The sequence below is a fragment of the Engystomops pustulosus genome, chromosome 1 (genome assembly GCF_040894005.1).
Source record: "Engystomops pustulosus chromosome 1, aEngPut4.maternal, whole genome shotgun sequence".
Lineage (NCBI taxonomy): Eukaryota > Metazoa > Chordata > Amphibia > Anura > Leptodactylidae > Engystomops > Engystomops pustulosus.
This window is the reverse complement of record NC_092411.1, coordinates 231737353-231756440: the sequence shown is the minus strand read 5'-3', so window position 1 is coordinate 231756440 and position 19088 is coordinate 231737353. Positions and strand designations below refer to the sequence as shown.

General features: G+C 43.2%; 1 protein-coding gene across 3 annotated transcripts in view; it reads right to left on the bottom strand.

The window, feature by feature from the left end:
• CTSO (cathepsin O) overlaps positions 1–19088 on the bottom strand; it is a 45100-nt gene that overhangs the window by 3947 nt on the left and 22065 nt on the right. For 2 of the 3 annotated variants that reach the window (XM_072120769.1, XM_072120778.1), the window contains exons 2-5: positions 14544–14649; positions 12247–12386; positions 10943–11110; positions 10733–10854 (exon numbers count right to left, since the gene is read on the bottom strand). In XM_072120769.1, the coding sequence (XP_071976870.1) occupies positions 10733–10854; positions 10943–11110; positions 12247–12386; positions 14544–14649 (536 nt within the window). Of the gene's footprint in view, positions 1–10732; positions 10855–10942; positions 11111–12246; positions 12387–14543; positions 14650–16753; positions 17039–19088 lie in introns of those variants that run through there. The other variant, XM_072120762.1, reaches the window with a different exon arrangement.

The following is a 19088-nucleotide window of genomic DNA, read 5'->3' as shown; positions in this document are numbered from 1 at the left end:
GCGGTGCAGCGTTCGGGCCGTGTGTTCCCGGCAGCTTGCGTTGCGAGTGTGATGCGAGTTCATCGCATCACACTCGCTAGTGTGGAAGGGGCCTAACCCTTTAACTGCTATCAACAAGGCTGTCCCACAACTTCACATTACATAGTTAATTTTTGTAATTGTTTTTCACATTTGTTATCGCACCCCCTGGTGTTCTTTTTATTCCCTCCTAGAATGTCCACCTTGAGTGTCCAGTGTTGGTGGTCACACACACACTCAGTAACTCAGTGTAACTGCATGGATCCTCTTTACATCAGCAACTATCTGATGTCCTGAGAGGGAATCCAAAGACCAAAAAGGGCAACATAACTAAAATGCTACAGAAAAAGGAGCATTTTATGTACTGTATTTTTCGGCCTATAAGGCGCACCAAAAATTCTTTAATTTTCTCAGAAATCAAAGGTGCGCCTTATATATGAACTTATACAGAAATGTACTACAGACAAGCTGTGCTGTACATTTACCAGTGTTTAATAGCTCCATTCCCAGAAATTCCCTGCACCTTCCCACACAGTATACAGGGTCCCTAGCTCCTGAAGTGCCCTGGCACCACAACTAACATTGTGCCCATCCTGCCCTCCCCTAGCATGGAGAGACCAGAGCTGCCATAGTGTCGACCACGAGGCAATCATCATCATCATCAGTAAGAAATCCCCCATACACGACAGCCCTGTAACAGGGGAAAAAGAAGGAGCCACAGGGAACCCCACAGGAATAACACCCTGGCTGAGGACGGAAGGAGAAGGGGCAGAGGGAGACCGCTTAACCCCTCCTGCATCACCCTGCATTAACCCCCAGCAGCCCATACCTCTGAGATCGGAGCTCTCTGACGCGCTGAAGACAAGTTTCCCGGGAAGTGTAGCTGGCTTGTACTGTGCACAGGTCTGCCACCTGCTGGTCATTTTTAGGTACTGCATTTGATCCTGCGCCTTATACTCCAGTGCGCCTTATATATGAACCTAAATGTCTTAGCAGGCAATTATTAGAGGTGCGCCTTATAGTCCGGTGCGCCTTATAGGCCGAAAAATACAGTACACTAATTTAATATGGTGTGAATTTAATATCATGTGTGAATTTTTACCACAATTATAGGTCAAAAGTGGTACAATATTGAGTAATAGTTGTAAAACATCGGCACATGATAAAAGATATACAAGCAGAACATAATGTACTGTTTGTGACAAGGAGAATTAAACAAAGTAAACCAGGGACTCACAACACTGTGGAGATAAATTATTAATAAGATAATAAACCATAGGGATGGGCTGGGCTGGGCAAAAGGATAATAAGATCCATGTAAGCTATTCATGGGTGGGACTAGTAGTTTAAAGGGGTTTGCCAATGAAAGAAAGTTCTCAAATGTTAATCCCCTAGTGATGGTTACACAACAAAGCTCATTTTTAACCCATTTACTCTACAATTTTACTCAGTTTTATTGCTGTTTTAGCTCTTATCACATAGTGATGGTGAGTAATATTCCAGAGCGTAGAACTCTCTAAGCAGGCACATTATGATCCCTTTGTGCTATGAGATGCTGTGTGCTGACAATGTGCTTAGATTATAAGGGTTAGGTCTATCTTCACTTTTATTTAGCATCTGAACATTCTCTTATTATGTGACACATAGAAAAAGAAAGAGACGAAACTGATCAGAGATGATGAGATCCAAGAGATGCATATAAGACACAATAACACACTTCTGCTCAGCTACATCTGAGTTATAACACACAAAGAGTGCCTCTGGATAAAGATCTTATCTGGCCTGTAGCGTGTAGAGCTAGTCTGTGTACGCTGCTGCCTGGAGGCAGGAAGTGTCTGTGTGGGAGCGCGTCTTGTAATGGAGGGGGCAAGAGCAGGAGGCAGAGGGGAGAAGCTATTCATGAGAAGAACCTGCCATGCCCCTCCATCGAAGAAAGAAGATTTAAGGTCCGATCCCGGGAAACCAAAATTGTATACACCAGGACTGATAGAGACAGGTAAGAAAAAATGTGTTACAGGCAGTCCCCGGGTTACATACAAGTTAGGGTCTGTAGGTTTGTTCTTAAGTTGAATTTGTATGTAAGTCGGAACTGTATATTTTATCATTGTAATCCCAGCCAGAACTTTTTTGGTCTCTTCGACAATTGGATTTTAAAAATGTTGGGTTGTCATAAAAATCAGGATTAACACTAAAGCTTCATTACAGACACATTTGATAACTGTTACAGCTGCTTATTGTAGCCTGGGGCTAAAGTACAATAAATTACCAATATCCAGTGGTCCGTTTGTAACTAGGGGTTGTATGTAAGTCGAGTGTTCTTAAGTAGGGGACCGCCTGTATTTTGTTATCCTGAGTACATTTAAGAATCTTGTCTTCATGGAAATACCCCTTTAAGGGTCTTGTGTTGTAAATGTGCTAAAGCTAGGACCTAAAAGAGGGGACGGGGAGCACCTCTTTTAGGTCATACCTTTAGGGCAAGACAGTACACTGGTCTAGGGATGGCATGGGTACTGCCCTTGTCAGGACGGGAGCAACTGGGGTGCTAGGGACCGTATAAGTGTTGAGGGCAAGTATATACAGGTATCTCCCTCCTAGGTCCCTTATAGGGATACATATCTCGAAGCCTGTTGCCCGAACTGGTAAGACTGCTCCATTTTTTTAATTACTGTGTTTATTATTGTGTCTTTACTTATGAAGTTATTTTTATCATATATAATATTAAAAGTTAAGTTTTATGTGGCTAGTCCTATGCTTTTTTTTTTAAGTTGCTTTATGGACATTATACACACTATTATATTTGTTTTGCGATTTTAAGTTATGTTCAACAATAAAGTTTCACATCTCTCTGACTTCTATTTGTATACAGAGGCCAGTGGTGATATGGCAACCATTTTTTTTATTCCCGTACAACCCCTTTAAGAACCAGTCATGTGGTTGTTGCAGTCTAATCTGTAGGCTATAAGTAATAGAGGAGGAAGAGCTAATCAGACATATATAGCATTGTGAGAAAATCCGCAAAACTTGTAATTTATTAATTGATATTTGTTCATTCTATGCTTAGGAGTCCAAAGGGTGGTCCTAATTAATGACTGACAGAAGCCTCTGTACACACAGTTCTACAAGGATGAAGGTAAGCAAATATACACAAAATCTTCAGCTCTATAACCTGCAGCCTGAAGATTGCACACCGTTTTGAAAGATTGGTTCCCTTCAACAAAAACCCTTGTTACAAAATTGCAATTTATTATGATATTACTGTGCAAAATTTACTCCAAAGACTTGTACAACAGATGCCATGTCTGATCATGACTCAACAATGTAAATAATGATATATATACACTCACCGGCCACTTTATTAGGTACACCATGCTAGTAACAGGTTGGACCCCCTTTTGCGTTCAGAACTGCCTCAATTCTTTGTGGCATAGATTCAACAAGGTGCTGGAAGCATTCCTCAGAGATTTTGGTCCATATTGACATGATGGCATCACACAGTTGCCGCAGATTTGTCGGCTGCACATCCATGATGCGAATCTCCCGTTCCACCACATCCCAAAGATGCTCTATTGGATTGAGATCTGGTGACTGTGGAGGCCATTTGAGTACAGTGAACTCATTGTCATGTTCAAGAAACCAGTCTGAGATGATTCCAGCTTTATGACATGGCGCATTATCCTGCTGAAAGTAGCCATCAGATGTTGCGTACATTGTGGTCATAAAGGGATGGACATGGTCAGCGACAATGCTCAGGTAGGCTGTGGCGTTGCAACGATGCTCAATTGGTACCAAGGGGCCCAAAGAGTGCCAAGAAAATATTCCCCACACCATGACACCACCACCATCAGCCTGAACCGTTGATACAAGGCAGGATGGATCCATGCTTTCATGTTGTTGACGCCAAATTCTGACCCTACAATCAGAATGTCGCAGCAGAAATCGAGACTCATCAGACCAGGCAATGTTTTTCCAATCTTCTACTGTCCAATTTCGATGAGCTTGTGCAAATTGTAGCCTCAGTTTCCTGTTCTTAGCTGAAAGGAGTGGAACCCGGTGTGGTCTTCTGCTGCTGTAGCCCATCTGCCTCAAAGTTCGACGTACTGTGCTCTTCTGCCTACCTTGGTTGTAACGGGTGGCGATTTGAGTCACTGTTGCCTTTCTATCAGCTCGAACCAGTCTGCCCATTCTCCTCTGACCTCTGGCATCAACAAGCCATTTCCGCCCACAGAACTGCCGCTCACTGGATGTTCTTTTTCGGACCATTCTCTGTAAACCCTAGAGATGGTTGTGCGTGAAAATCCCAGTAGATCAGCAGTTTCTGAAATACTCAGACCAGCCCTTCTGGCACCAACAACCATGCCACGTTCAAAGGCACTCAAATCACCTTTTTTCCCCATACTGATGCTCGGTTTGAACTGCAGGAGATTGTCTTGACCATGTCTACATGCCTAAATGCACTGAGTTGCCGCCATGTGATTGGCTGATTAGAAATTAAGTGCTAACGAGCAGTTGGACAGGTGTACCTAATAAAGTGGCCGGTGAGTGTAATAAAAATATATATATATATATATATATATATACACATACATATATATACACATATACACATACATACATATACACACACACAAAGTTGGGAAAATTTACCATAAGTAAGAGCAGAACTGTTCTAGTTGCCCATGGCAACCAATCAGAGCTCAGCTGATCTCCGATTGGTTGTGATAAGTTTTCAGAACTGCTCTTCAATCTTCTTTAAACGGGTATCACCATGAAGACAAGATTCTTAATTATACTCAGGATAACATTCCCTAATTCAATGTTTATCAAAAAAAGCGAGAATTAGACTCACCGGTAATTCGTTTTCCATCTAGTCCACCATGACGGCCCACCTGGAGGATTACCCCTTGACCTCTGCAGGGACAGGAAGAAGAGAGGTTAAATGTCCCTCCCCCTGCATCCCTCGCCAGTGTTCTACCAAATAATTACACCAAGGAAGGATGCAAGAGGTTTTATTAGCATGTTACTCCACATACAATAAAAAACCATATAATAACATTTGTAAGGGTTGGGAAAAAATTCCAGGCCGTCATGGTGGACTAGATGGAAAACAAATTACCGGTGAGTCTAATTCTCGCTTTCCATGACGGCCCCCATGACGGCCCACCTGGAGATGTACCAGATAACAAAGGAATTTTTTTTAGGGAGGGACTACTGTTTGTAGAACTTTTCTACCGAATGATAAGTCCTTGGCAGAATGTAAGTCCAGTCTGTAGTGTTTTGCAAAGGTTGTGGAACTGGACCAGGTTGCGGCTTTACAGATTTGGTCCAGGGAAGCTCCTGCTCGCTCTGCCCAGGAAGTGGCTACTGCCCTGGTAGAATGGGCCTTGAGGTTCGTAGGAGCTTCTAAGTTCTGGATAGAATAACAGTCCCTGATAGTCTGTCTAATCCAGCGGGCGATGGTGATCTTTGACGCTTTTCTCCCTCTGTTCTTGCCCTGGAACTGAAGAAACAAGTTTGAGTCTTTCCGCCAGTTATTAGTTATTTTGAGATGGTGTAGCACTATTCTTCTCACATCTAAGGTATGCCATTTAGCTTCTCCTGAAGTTTTTGGTTTTTGGCAAAAGGAGGGGAGAATAATTTCCTGGTTACGATGGAAATCTGTTGTTACTTTGGGCAGGAAATTTGGATCAAGCATCAAGGATATTCTATCGTCCGTAATTTTTAGGTAAGGTTCATTAAATGGAGAGTGCTTGAATTTCTCCTAACCTTCTGGCTGTTGTTATGGCAACAAGAAAGGCAGTTTTTAAGGTGATGTTTTTAATGCTTGCGTCCTCTAGAGGCTCGAAAGGACCCTGTATAAGGCCATTCAGGACTATTGATAAATCCCAGGGAGGGGTCCTGACAGGACATTTAGGACTTAGTCTAGTGGATGCTCTAAGAAACCGTCTTACCCACCTATGGTCAGCCAGAGAGACGTCGAAGAAGACGCTGAGGGCTGAGACTTGGACCTTTAGTGTGCTGGTCTTTAGGCCTTTGGTCAACCCGGCTTGAAGAAACTCCAATATCTGCTGTATGTTAGGGGAAGACAGATTAGGAATTTCAGGATGGCAAAAGGATAAAAATCTTTTCCAGATTTTATGGTAGATTGCTGAAGTAACTGGCTTCCGACTTGCCTGTAATGTTGCAATGACTTCTTCTGAGAGACCCTTAGCCTTCAGCATCTGTTTCTCAGGATCCAGGCTGATAGATGGAGTGATTCTGGATTGGGATGATGAACAGATCCCTGATATAGGAGATCCTTCCTTTGAGGGAGAATAACTGGTTCTTCCAATGCCAAATTCTTCAGTGCTGGGAACCAGCTTCTTTTTGGCCAGAAGGGGACTATCAAGATAATCTTGAGGTCTTCTTGTCTTATTTTTTGCACCGTCCTTGAGATCAGAGGAAGTGGAGGGAAGGCATAGGCTAGTCTTGAGTGCCAACTGTGGCAGAAGGCATCTAGAAGGTAGTCTGGGGTATTCTTCTGTAGGGAGAAGTAATGGTCTGCTTTCTTGTTTTCTCTGGTGGCAAATAGATCTATTTGCGGTATTCCCCATTTCTGGGTTAGATGGGAGAAAACTTCCTTGTTTAGGCACCACTCGTGGGGATCCAGAGTGTATCGGCTCAGGAAATCTGCCTCTTTGTTTTCTGACCCCTTCAGATGGATTGCCGTCAGAGAAAGGACATTTTCTTCTGCCCAGAGAAAGATCTTTTTTGATATTCTCTGGAGAGATGCGGACTGTGTGCCCCCCTGGCGTTTTAGATAGGCGACTGTGGTCGTGTTGTCTGATAATATTTTTAGGTTTTTGCCTTGTACTTGATCCGAGCAGGCCTTCAGGGTTTCCCAGACTGCCTTCAGTTCTTTGTAATTTGATGATCTGTTTATCTCTGACTGGGACCACTGACCTTGAACCAGTTTTCCTGGAAGCTTTGCTCCCCAACCTGTCTTGCTTGCATCTGTCAAGATGGATGTTACTGGCCAATTGCTCCATTTTAGGCCCCTGGAGAGATTTTCCACTGCTTTCCACCAATTTAGCGAACTTTTTACCCATAGGGGAATGTTGGTTTTTCTTTCTAGATGGTTTAGATTCTTGTCCCAGGATGAAAGAATCCAATTCTGAAGATCTCTTGTGTGATTTTGAGCCCAGGGAACACCAGCTATACTGGACGTGAGAAGGCCCAGGAGTTTCATAGCCTCTCGGATTGAGCACTTCTGTCTGCTTTGGAACAGTGATACCTGTAAGGTAAGATTCTTGATCTTCTCTTCTGGAAGAAGAGAGTGTTGATGTACTGAGTCCAGCAATATTTCCAGAAATTTTTGCTTGGTACTTGGTTGGAGATTTGATTTTTCGAAATTTATAATCCAACCTAGGTTTTTTAGGATTGCTAATGTTGTGTCTCTCTGGGATAACAAAATTTCTTCTGAGCTGGAGACTAGAAGGAGATCGTCTAAGTAGGGGATCAGTAGTATGTTCTTTTGTCTTAGGACTGCTACCACCTCTGCCATAATTTTGAACAGTCTGGGAGCTGAGGAGATCCCGAATGGTAGAGCTCTGAATTGGAAGTGTCTTACCTGGTTTTCTGGGGACCGGATGGCAAACCTCAGGAATTTTTGAGAGATGGGATGGATTGGGACGTGGTAATACGCGTCTTTTAAGTCTATAGTGCATAGAGCTGCCCCTTTGGGGATTAATGGTGTTGTGGATTTTAGGGACTCCATCTTGAATCTTCTGTATTTGATATGGGTATTTAGATTCTTTAAGTTTATGATCATCCTGTAGGCTCCGTTCGGTTTCTGAACTAAGAAGAGGGGAGAGTAGAACCCTTTCCTTTGATGGTGGGGAGGTACAGGAGAAATGACATTTTTGAGTAGTAGAGATTGAACCTCTTCCCACATGAGCAGAAGCATTTGATGAGAGGATGTCTTTGTTGTCACAAATGTTTGAGGGGGCGGGGTATTCAACTCGATCTTGTAGCCGTCGCGTATGACTTGTAGAATCCAGGCATTCTTTATGCTTTGCTCCCACTGAGAGGGGAAAAGAGCTAGTCTTCCCCCCACCCTGGCGTCATTGTTTTCTGGCAGGGTTGGGTTGGGAACTCTGGAAGGAACTATAACCTCTACCTCCTTTTGTGTAGCTCCATCTACCTTGTTTTCCTTTTCCACGATAGGATGGAACTTTGTCGCGGGAATCACGAAAGGAATGCCTCTTCTGTCTGGGTTCTGGAAAGCCTTTTTTTCCTATCTGCAGCTTTCTCCAGGATCGTGTCCAGTTCTGGACCAAATAGGAACTCGCCAGTAAAGGGTATGCCACATAAGTTAGATTTAGATCGCAAGTCTCCTGACCACTGCTTGAGCCAGAGGGCTCTGCGGGCGACGTTAGAGAGTGCTCCTTCTTTGGCGGAAAATCTGACGCATTCCCCTGATGCGTCTGCAATGAAGGTGGTTGCTAATTTTAGCAGTGGGAGAGACTCCAGAAGCTTCTCTCTCGAGGTTCCACTAATAATCTGGTTCTCTAACCCGTTTAGCCAGCAGGTCATTGTTCTGGCAATAGATGTGGTTGCGACATTTGCCTTCAGATTTAGCATTGCCGATTCCCAGGTTTTCTTTAAGACACTGTCAGATTTGCGATCCATGGGGTCTTTAAGTTGGGTCGCATCCTCAAAGGGGAGGTCGGTCTTTTTAACCATCTTTGTAACCTGGATATCTACTTCTGGGATTGAATTCCAGTATTTTGATTTCTCCTCGTCGAACACGAGCCTATTCCTGAAATCTCTGGCCACTGATAGCCGTTTTTCTGGATCTTTCCACTCTTCCCGGATAAGGTCCTCCAGCACATTATTGACTGGAAAAACCCTCTTCTTTTATCCGTAGAAAAAAGGAATCTAGTGTCATTTTTTTGTTCCTGGCTGTCTAGCTGTTCTTCCTCACCGCCTTGGTAGGAACAGGAAGCCCTGTCAGGGTCTGAATCCATCTCCTCCGGATTAGGTTCAGAGGGTTTGAACCTTTTAGGAGGAATTCCTTCAGAAAAGAGGGATGCAACTGTGCTCTTTACTTCAGATTTGAACATGGATCTCATCTCGTCCATGAAGGACGCTTTTTCCTCCCGCATTATGCTGTCAAGGCAGTCTCTGCATAGCGTTTTTTTATAAGATTCTGGGAGTTTATTAAAACACATGTTGCATCTACGAGATGGAAGGGTCTTAGTCTTTGACTTGTCTTCCTTCTTTTCCTCTTTTTTATCCTCTTTCTTCTCTTTATCTTTTCTCTCCTGAATGTGAGAAGAAAAGACACGAGGAAGCATAGGGGATGTATATATATATACAGGGCCCCCCCTCCACGTTCCACCCTCCAGACCCCCTTACTTACAGATGTCTGAGGAAGGGGGACTGGGTCCATACTGCCTGTGGAAAAGGGAGGAGGTAGAGGTGTAAGTGGAGCGGTGATAAGGATAAGCAATCTGCCACCATGCGTTTCACTAACCTGCGCCTGTGACACACTCAGATATGCAAAACCACCTGCGATCGTCTCAGAAGCAAGAGAGGTCTCTAGTAGACTCTCTGCCTTTTAAACTCACCGCTCCACGCTCCTGACTCCCGAACGCCAATGACGTGAATGGGTCGCGTCACTTCCGGTGCGACGCGCGGACCGGAAGTCGTCATCCGGCCCAGTGGAACGCAAAACCGGAAGTCGTCCTCGGGGTTGGTGGAACGCAGCCGCGTTTCACCATCGGGAGCCGGAACATGTGGTGCTGCCGTAGATCGTCGCAGGACCGCAGGGATTGCACCAAATACCTCCCCATGATGTCAGCCAGGAAGGAGATCGATCGAGGCCAGGAGAGGATCTTAGTACCAGGTACCGCGCCTCTTAAAGGCGTCCCCCTCCACTCCCACCCCCCTAAGGAGATGAGAAGGAGAGAGACCCTCTCTTCCCCCTGCCTGTGTAGGGACAGGAAGAACACTGGCGAGGGATGCAGGGGGAGGGACATTTAACCTCTCTTCTTCCTGTCCCTGCAGAGGTCAAGGGGTAATCCTCCAGGTGGGCCGTCATGGGTGACGTCATGGAAAAATGAATTTCACAGATATTATTTCAACCTGTCTCTGTCAGTCCTGGCGTTTGCCATTTCATTTGCCTCAGTACCATAAATAAGAAGTCTAGGGTCGTGCGGGTCAGTGTTCTTCTGTCTGAGGATGAACTGAGCTCCTCTCTGCATCGGACCCTCCCCTTGCATGTTATGGCTGAGACAGCATAGCTGAGATTGTCATTGTGTTTCATATCCATCTCATGGGTCTCATCATCTTTCATCTCTGATCTGTCTCATCTCTCTATTTCTATGTGTCAGATACTAGTAAATGGCCAGAAGCTAAATGAAATTGTATATAAACCAGAACCCTGATAATCTAAGCACATTGTCAGCACACAGCATCTCATAACACAGATGGATCATGAACTGTCTGCTTAAGAGAGTCCCCACCCGCATGCTGGAATTTTACACTGACCATCACTGAGTGATAGGAGCTAAAACATCAATAAAACTGAGTAAAATTGTAAAGTAAGGGGTTGAAAATTAAGTTTAGTTTGTTAACTTCAATAATGGATTCAAATTTGAGAATTTGCTATCATGGGCAAACCTCTTTAAAGTTTATGTAGAACAGATTTCCAAAGTAAACGGAATAGGTTTACCTCAAATCAAAAGCTTTATATCCCTTTATAAGCACTCCATAATCAGTCAGTGGAAAATAATGGCATATTCCCGTTCTTGCTTTAAAGGGGTATTTGGAATATTTCACAAGTTTTGTATGAGACTGAAAAAGAAATGGTTAAAGAAACCAATCACATAACATATATCAAAACATGCATGTAACTAAAATCTACAAAAAAAGGTGTAACAACCTGATTGAGCCACTTCAGAGCACTGTCTGTGGATCCTCCATCACAGCCTTTATCCAAGTATGAGCAGTCAATAACCTGCTGCACACTGAGGTCCTCCAGCACGTTTCCTTTGATGGCGTATGCAGACTCTATGGCACCAACTATGCTGAAGGCCCAGCAGGCCCCGCACTACAAACAGAAACATAAAACACATGGTCTTTTTTCCACTGCATTACACAAAAAATATTATATTAGTCCGTGTTACTACATTTTATTTTTGAATGGTATTATCAGAAACTCGATTATGCAGAAGCTTCAACAAATCTGTCAGTTTGGGTCCAAACCAAATGAATTCTAGAACATTTCGTTTAATTTTTTTTTTTTTAGATTTTCATTTATCCCCCTCCGTAAGCTCTTGAATTAATGATAGGAGTAGCTAGCTGCCATATTAACAGATTTGGATTCGATTCAGTGCCCAATTTGTACCAGGGGACAGCTGGTGACAACATTCTAGAATAGAAGTTTTGGCAATCACTGACTGCAGTTCTCCTTCTCCGGGATCACCTACCAAACCTATTGCCACCCCAAGTGGTACAGAGGTAAATATTTGTGGATTATATACCTCCAAGTCAGAACTATAATTTTATAGACACACAATAAGGTAAACTGGAAGACTCTTAACAGTCTCCCTGGACTTTCATTCATGATACCCAAGACACACAACTGGTAGGCAAGCAGTCTAGGGAAAACAATGAAGGAACTTTCTACCAAAAGGGGAGACACAACGGAGATATATACGATTGCTACTGCTTAGCATCTGCAGCACAATTTCTCTGGATTACAATGGCTCTTCCATTGCATGTGGTGCTGGAAGTTATCGCTGAAGATTATGTGTTGGGTATAAAGAATACCAATGTAATCTGAAAAGAAGACATTTTACTACAGATTTAACGTAGGATTAGGTTCCTCTATTTTCTGGAACTAGAAAAGTTCTGAAACTATTTAAGTTCTCCAAAAGAACAAAAAAATATCAGCAGACAGTATCTAGCTCAAAGCAGGAAGCTGTTCTACATTTCATGTTGGCTTCATACATAAAGTATGTGGACTGTGTGCACTGGATATATATCTCTTTCTATAATATATATCAGTTATATTGGGCAGTATCAGCTATGAAAACCTTGCTAGAACCTAGAGAAACCATAATAAGTCTATAGGAGCCAACGTTCCCCTTTTGGATCCGTCTTATGGCTGGTGCATTACAGTATCATAACTTTCGTTATCAGAGCTGTAAAATTAATATTTTATAGAGATTTTATGTAACTTACATCCAGCTGATTTTTAACTCCAGTCACCAGATTTTTATCTCTCCAGTCAAACCGCAAAGGTAAAGGATTTCCTTCATCTACTTTCTCATAAGGCACATAATTATCTTGGTCATTATAAGGATTACTTCTCAGATAGATATCTAGATAAAATAGAGGCAATTGTTCCATTATTTGTAACAATAAACGCAAATGCATAACCAATATAAAAATTTGCACACAATATTAGGGATACATTACAGTAGCAATAGGAAAAAAAGAATCAATCTGCAATTACACACATCTGCCACTAGATGGCAATACATGTCAGGTGTCTATATAAAGAACTACCAAATGGCTCAGCAGAAAAATTATAGTAGTAAAGATGCATCACATGTAGTTTATACCACCATACAGAACAGTCAAAAATATAAATGATGCATAACAAGTGTAGTCTACACATCAGTACCAAACATGCATGAAGCTGCAACAGGAAATAACCAGCTGGGCTACATAATAAATAAAAGAGTGTAGCTAGGTTACATACCCTCGGACATGGTGGCTGGAAGCGTTTAAGACGGAGGCACAAAGTGTTGCGCTTTTTGCTTGTAGAACTAATTAGTCAGTTACAAATCCGATATTAAATATCTATGGAAGCGTATTCTGTTTTGCATTAAGCTATACAGGCGGTCCCCTAATTGACTTACAGACAACCCATAGTTACAGACGGACCCCTCTGCCCACTGTGACCTCTGGTGATGCTCTTTAAAGTGTCTGTTATGAAGCTTTATTTATAATCCTTGGTACAATTACAGAAAAAAATTTTGAAATTCAATAGGGCAAAAAAAAAAAAAAAAATTTGCCTGGATTTACAATGATAAAATATACAGTTTCGACTTACATACAAATTCAACTTAAAAACAAACCTACGGACCCCATCTTGTACGTAACCCGGGACTGCCCGTATATTGTGTGTAGAGAACTTTGCATAAAGTCGTATAAAATGTTGCAAATCCACTTCAGTCTGATCAGCTAAGGGTGATGGCACACATGGCGTTTTTGGCCAGTTTTTAAGCAGTCCGCCAAAAAACGCATCCGTTTTTGACAGTTTTTTGACCAGTTTGAATTAAGATAATTGGTCAAACCTGTCAAAAACGGATACGTTTTAAAAAAAACGCATGGGTTTTTTGACGGACTGCTTAAAAACGGCCAAAAACGCGTTAAAAAAGCCAGGTGTGCCATCACCCTAAGTTTGATGGCACACGTGCCGTTTTGACTGCTTTTGCAAACGCAGACCAACGGCACCCACCGTGCCGTTCGGCGTTTCTATGGAAACACCTGCGATCGGGAACGAGCCGTCAGTGTTTAGCGGTAATTTAATGAAAAAAACAGTGGCGGCTCGTTCCCGATCGTAGGCGTTACCATAGAAACGTCGAACGGCATGTGTGCCACCACCCTAAGGCCTCCTGGCTACAAGCGGGTTTAATACGCCCAACTTGCATCAAACTTGCATTGTTTGCTTGTTGGAACATCCGGCCCCAATGCTCAGTAACCGGAACTGAACTCAACAACCGGACAAGCACACAATGCGAGTTTGATGCAAGTTAGACGCATCAAATTCGGTGGTGGGCAATAGGCCTAAAACGGAGACTAAAGCTAGATTTGGGGGTGGGATAGGATCCCTTTCCGGGCACCCTAATTTATCAGAAGGATGACATGGCAGCTTTATCAAACAAAAAAAAAGACACAATAATAAATATGAGATCATATGGCATCTTAAGAATAAAGACTATGGGGTTAGTTACCCCGTGCCGGCATATGAAAGCCCCACTGAGCATCAAGATACATCAAGAGGCTCCAGCCGACAAATTTTCATAGAATGCAGCATGTGAGCATGGAGACAGGTACACCCCCAGCAGGCCGAACCACCCCCTTCACGCCCCAGCATGGAGGTGGCGGAAAGAATTGCAAGTGCTAGCTTTTTTTCACCATCTTTGGAATTTTTTCCAGCTTCCCAGTACACGGCATGCAATAATAAATAACGTCAATGAGAACTAAAATTTGTACACAAAAAAAAAAAAAAACACACAACAACAACATCACACAGCTCTGTACATGAAAAAATTAAAAAGTTAGGGATTTTTGAAGGTTGAGAGTGAAAAACGAGCGAAAAATCCCTGCGCCCTTAAGGGGTTAATGTTTTATGTCCCCCTGTATTGGTATGTATGATGGACCTCAACAAAACCTAATGGACCTTGCCTATATTACAGCCTGTATACCTCATAACATAATATGAATCCACACAATTGATATGAACTTACTAGTAAATTCTTCGACTGACAAATCAGAGAACTGAGTAATTCCATAATGTGCAGAACCGGCATCTTGTGTGATACTGTTCAGAAAGCTTTGCCTCTCCAAGCTTTTCTAGAAACAAAAAAAAAAGTAAATTATTGTGGTCAGTATCTACAGTGCATGGGAATATAAGCCATTACAACAAAAACTTATATGTAACATAGGATGTACAGTCAACAAAATTGCCATCGTATATGGAAGCTTCCTGTGTGTAAAGGCAACACCGGGCCTGAAAAGGCTTTAAAGAGAACCTGTCAGGCAAATTAACCCCATAGACTATATTTTCATAAACTGCCATTGGAGAGCATTGCCTCTATCCCTTCATTTCCCTCTACATGCCTGAAAACATAAGCAATGAGCAGTGGCATAACTTGACGCTGATGGGCCCCAGTGCAAAGTCTGTGCAAGAACCTCTCCTCCCCCATGACTATAATGTATGGTTCATAGTACTAGTCTTCTCATATGGGAAAGGGACACCTTATGGGCCCCCAAGCCTCTTGGGCCCGGTTGCGACCGCAAACTCTGAACCCCCTCAAGTTACGTCCCTGGCAATCAGGTACTAAAACTGTATGCAAATGACCTGTGAGATGTCCAATGGGCCATTATCATATTCAAGCTGTCCAGCTTATTCATGAGTGGGAGGCACAGCAACACCCCCAGAGCTTGACTGACAGCCTGTATAATGGTGTGAGGTATAACTGGTCAAAAACGGATGCGTTTTCAAAAAATGCATGTTTTTTTTAACGGACTGCTTAAAAACGGCCCAAAAACGGATTCAAAACCCCACGTGTGCCACCGGCCTAACGTGAAAACACATGCACCCTTAAAAAATATATATGTATATTTGTACAGACACATTTACACACATATACACATACACACATTTTTACACCATAAGGTTACACACTCATACACACACTTTTATATACTCTTACACGTGTACATACAACATACAGGTATAAATTAATACATACAGTTTATACACTACATACACATATGCACTGCACCACACCATATGCATAGTGTATACACACACATACAGAATTTTATATATGCATATAAAGATAGATACAAACATCACATCACATCTTAAGATGAGCTGGTGGCCCAAAGATGAGGTGCCTCAGCGAACAACCATAGCAGCAGGAAGGTGCAAGCTGTGCAAACGCAGGTGTGCTAAGAGGTCCAGGTCCGGGAGAACAGCCTTAACAAATTTCGATACTGCTGTCCGTCCGGGGCCCCTCTGCAGTGCGAGCCCCGTAGCAGCCGCTACAGCTTTTGTTACGCCAATGGATGTGGGCATTTTTAACAAATTTTCATGGGTAGTTGTGGAAGGGGCACAACTTTTTTGTCATGCATGCTACCTTCATAATTTTTGTGTAATTTTTTTCATGACACATAGTGAGAGTTAAAACTTAACAATTAGTGTAGCGGGGGTCAATTTTTTATATTATATGTGAAAATGTGAATATATTTTATTAATATTTTTATGAATAAAAGATACCAGTGGGTCACCAGTTTTTTTTTTTCTTTTACAAGTTTTCCCCTGTATTTGGGGCATCTAAGAGCCCCATCTACGTCCAAGGTCAGCGTGCAGTCTGAAACGAGTTAAACATTGTATTAACCTGTACGTGTTGTCGTTGCATTGTGTTTCAAAACGCAATGTAAACGCCACATGTGAACGCAGCCAGAGACCAGTGTGTTATAAGAGCCGTGCACCTGTGTGACATCACATGACCAGGGACAGATTTCTATTCATTGGAAGTAAACACAGAAGCTTCCTATATAATGACAGCCAGCAGAGATCGAGAAAACAATAAGGAATTCATACAAAAGTATATTGGAAAATTGTATAAACTTTTCATTATACAAACAATAACATTTATATAAGGAAACTGGTCAACCCCTTTAAGTGGCTCATATAGTTTTTGAAGTTAGAGTTTCCTTACTCTACATTATTGTCTGACAGGGCATAAATAAAGATGTCTAAGAGGTGACACATGTCTTGTGGAAACCCATTGTATGGACACCAGAAAGCATCAGCAACTTCCCCAGTGCATAGGTCTCTATAATCAGGTTATATAGATAGAATAGACACATTCCTAGTGCGAGCGCCCCCTGCTGGACTAGCCCTGCACTGCTGCCGCCCTGACGAGACACAGACATGAAGTAGTACCAGGAATAAGCGGTATCTGTCCCGGGAGAGGCGGCTGCCGGCGGGGAACTTCTGCCCAAAGCTTTCCATGAAGAGCAGGAAGGTGTCATTGTGGGCTGGAGCCACTGTGACATGGCTCTCATTGTACACTGCAGTGTATGGAGGCTGCAGCGAGGAGCTGACATGTCCAGCCACAAGCACCAGCACACACATCCACAGCATGCCGCCCTCTACTGCCCCTGCACCCGGGAACTAGAGGCTGCGCTCCGGGTCACTCATTTCCTGCTCTCAGGAGGAGGCTCGGGCGCCATCTTCCTGTAGACCAGGGTCATTGTACACAGCCAATGTGTGTATTACAGTATAAGAGGACATTGCATATTATACCTCCCAATCTACATAGTATTGGTGCCTCACAAGGGAGCGTTCACACATGGCGTTAAAGCATGCATTTTCAATGCGTTACAACAGCTGATAATAGCAGATTTGCCTGATTACATTGCTGTTAAATTAACATTATGTTTACAAAACACATGTGTTACACATGTGTTGCAATGTAAACACATGTTAATATAGCGTTAACATGCATTGACTTGTGTGTTTTGCTAACGCAATGTTGACAGTAATGTAATCAGGAAAATCTCCTCTTCTCAGCTGCTGTGATTCGCACGTGTTAACGCCGCGTGTGCCTGCACCCTCAGGGTATGTGCACAAATAAATTTGCTTTAGAGTTTCACAGGCGGAGTCCATACAAATAATAGTGTGTGTCCTGCACCGTATAAAGCCTGTTTTGTGGAGGTACCACAGAATTTTTTTCCCCTCAGTTCTGTCTTTTGCCTTGTCCCTTACTCCATTGTTATAGCTACTGCCTCCTCCCCCTTACAATGTGGCCTGATCATATTCTGCCCCTCCCTCATATTGTGTCAACCATCTCCCCCTCAGGTTGTGGCCCTGCTCTCACTATGCTCCCCCTCATTCTCCCCATGGCAGGATTACTTGATGTGAGGACAGTGGGATAGTGTCTAAAATCTGGGACTGTCGCACTGGATCTGGGGAGTACAGTGTATGAATGTACGGGAGGAAAGAAGGGGGGGGGGGTCTTGGCTACATTGTATTAATGTACTGGATGCGGATTGGCTACAGTGTATAAATGTGTTGGGCGTGATGACTACAAAGTGTTAAAGGACAGCTACCATCAGTTTTCCGATATAAGTCCTGCCTGGTCCCGCCCGTCCACAGTGCATAGAGCAGGTGATGGGCAGGACTTCTATTGGAAGCGGGGGTGGGTGTATATATTAAATCGCTTGGTCAAGCTAACCTGTATGAAAAAAAGAAAATCTGTTTAAAAACACTTAATAAAGTTTCTTTTTAATTTAAAAAAAAATTATTTAAATAAAGTAAATTAGTGCGCAGCAGCGGATATATCCGACTCTTAGCTAATGCCGGCTCAGCTCGAGATCGAAGCTGAGCTGGCATTGGGATACACGGGGTGTCGGCTGTAACTAACAGCCGACATCCCAGTGTAACACCCACGGTCGGAGTGGACAATGATGGCGGGTGTTTATCCCGCTAAATGCCACGGTTAGGGGGTCTCTGCCCAACGATCGCCCCTAACACTGTCCCAAAATACTTTAAGGGTGATGGCACAGGTGGCGTTTTGAACGCGTTTTTGGCCCTTTTTAAGCAGCCCGTCAAAAATGTTTTTATATTTTTGACCAGTTTGAATTTAGATAATCAATTAAACCTGTCAAAAATGGATGTGTTTCCAAAACGGATTGCTTAAAAACGGGCCAAAAACACGTTCAAAACAGCATGTGTGCCATCACCCTAAGCGTGGTGGTACACGTGCCGTTTTGTCTGCGTTTGTGTTTGCAACGCCTGCGATCGGGAACGAGCAACCGGTGTTTAGCATTAATTTAATGTGCCCATATAGATCCCCCTGTTATGTGCCCCATACAGATCCCCCTGTTATGTGCCCCACACAGATCCCCTTGTTATGTGCATCATACAGATCCCCCTGTAATGTGCCACACAGATCCCCCTGTTATGTGCCCCACACAGATCCCCCTGTTATGTGCCCCACACAGATCCCCTTGTTATGTGCATCATACAGATCCCCCTGTAATGTGCCCCACACAGATCCCATTGTTATGTGCCCATATATATCCCCCTGTCATGTGCCCATATAGATCCCCCTGTCTTGTGCCCCACACAGATACCCCTATAATGTGCCCCACACAGATCCCCCTGTAATATGCCCCACACAGAACCCCTTGTTATGTGCCCCATACAGATCCCCTTGTTATGTGCCCCACACAGATCCCTCTGTTATGTGCCCATATAGATCCTTTTGTTATGT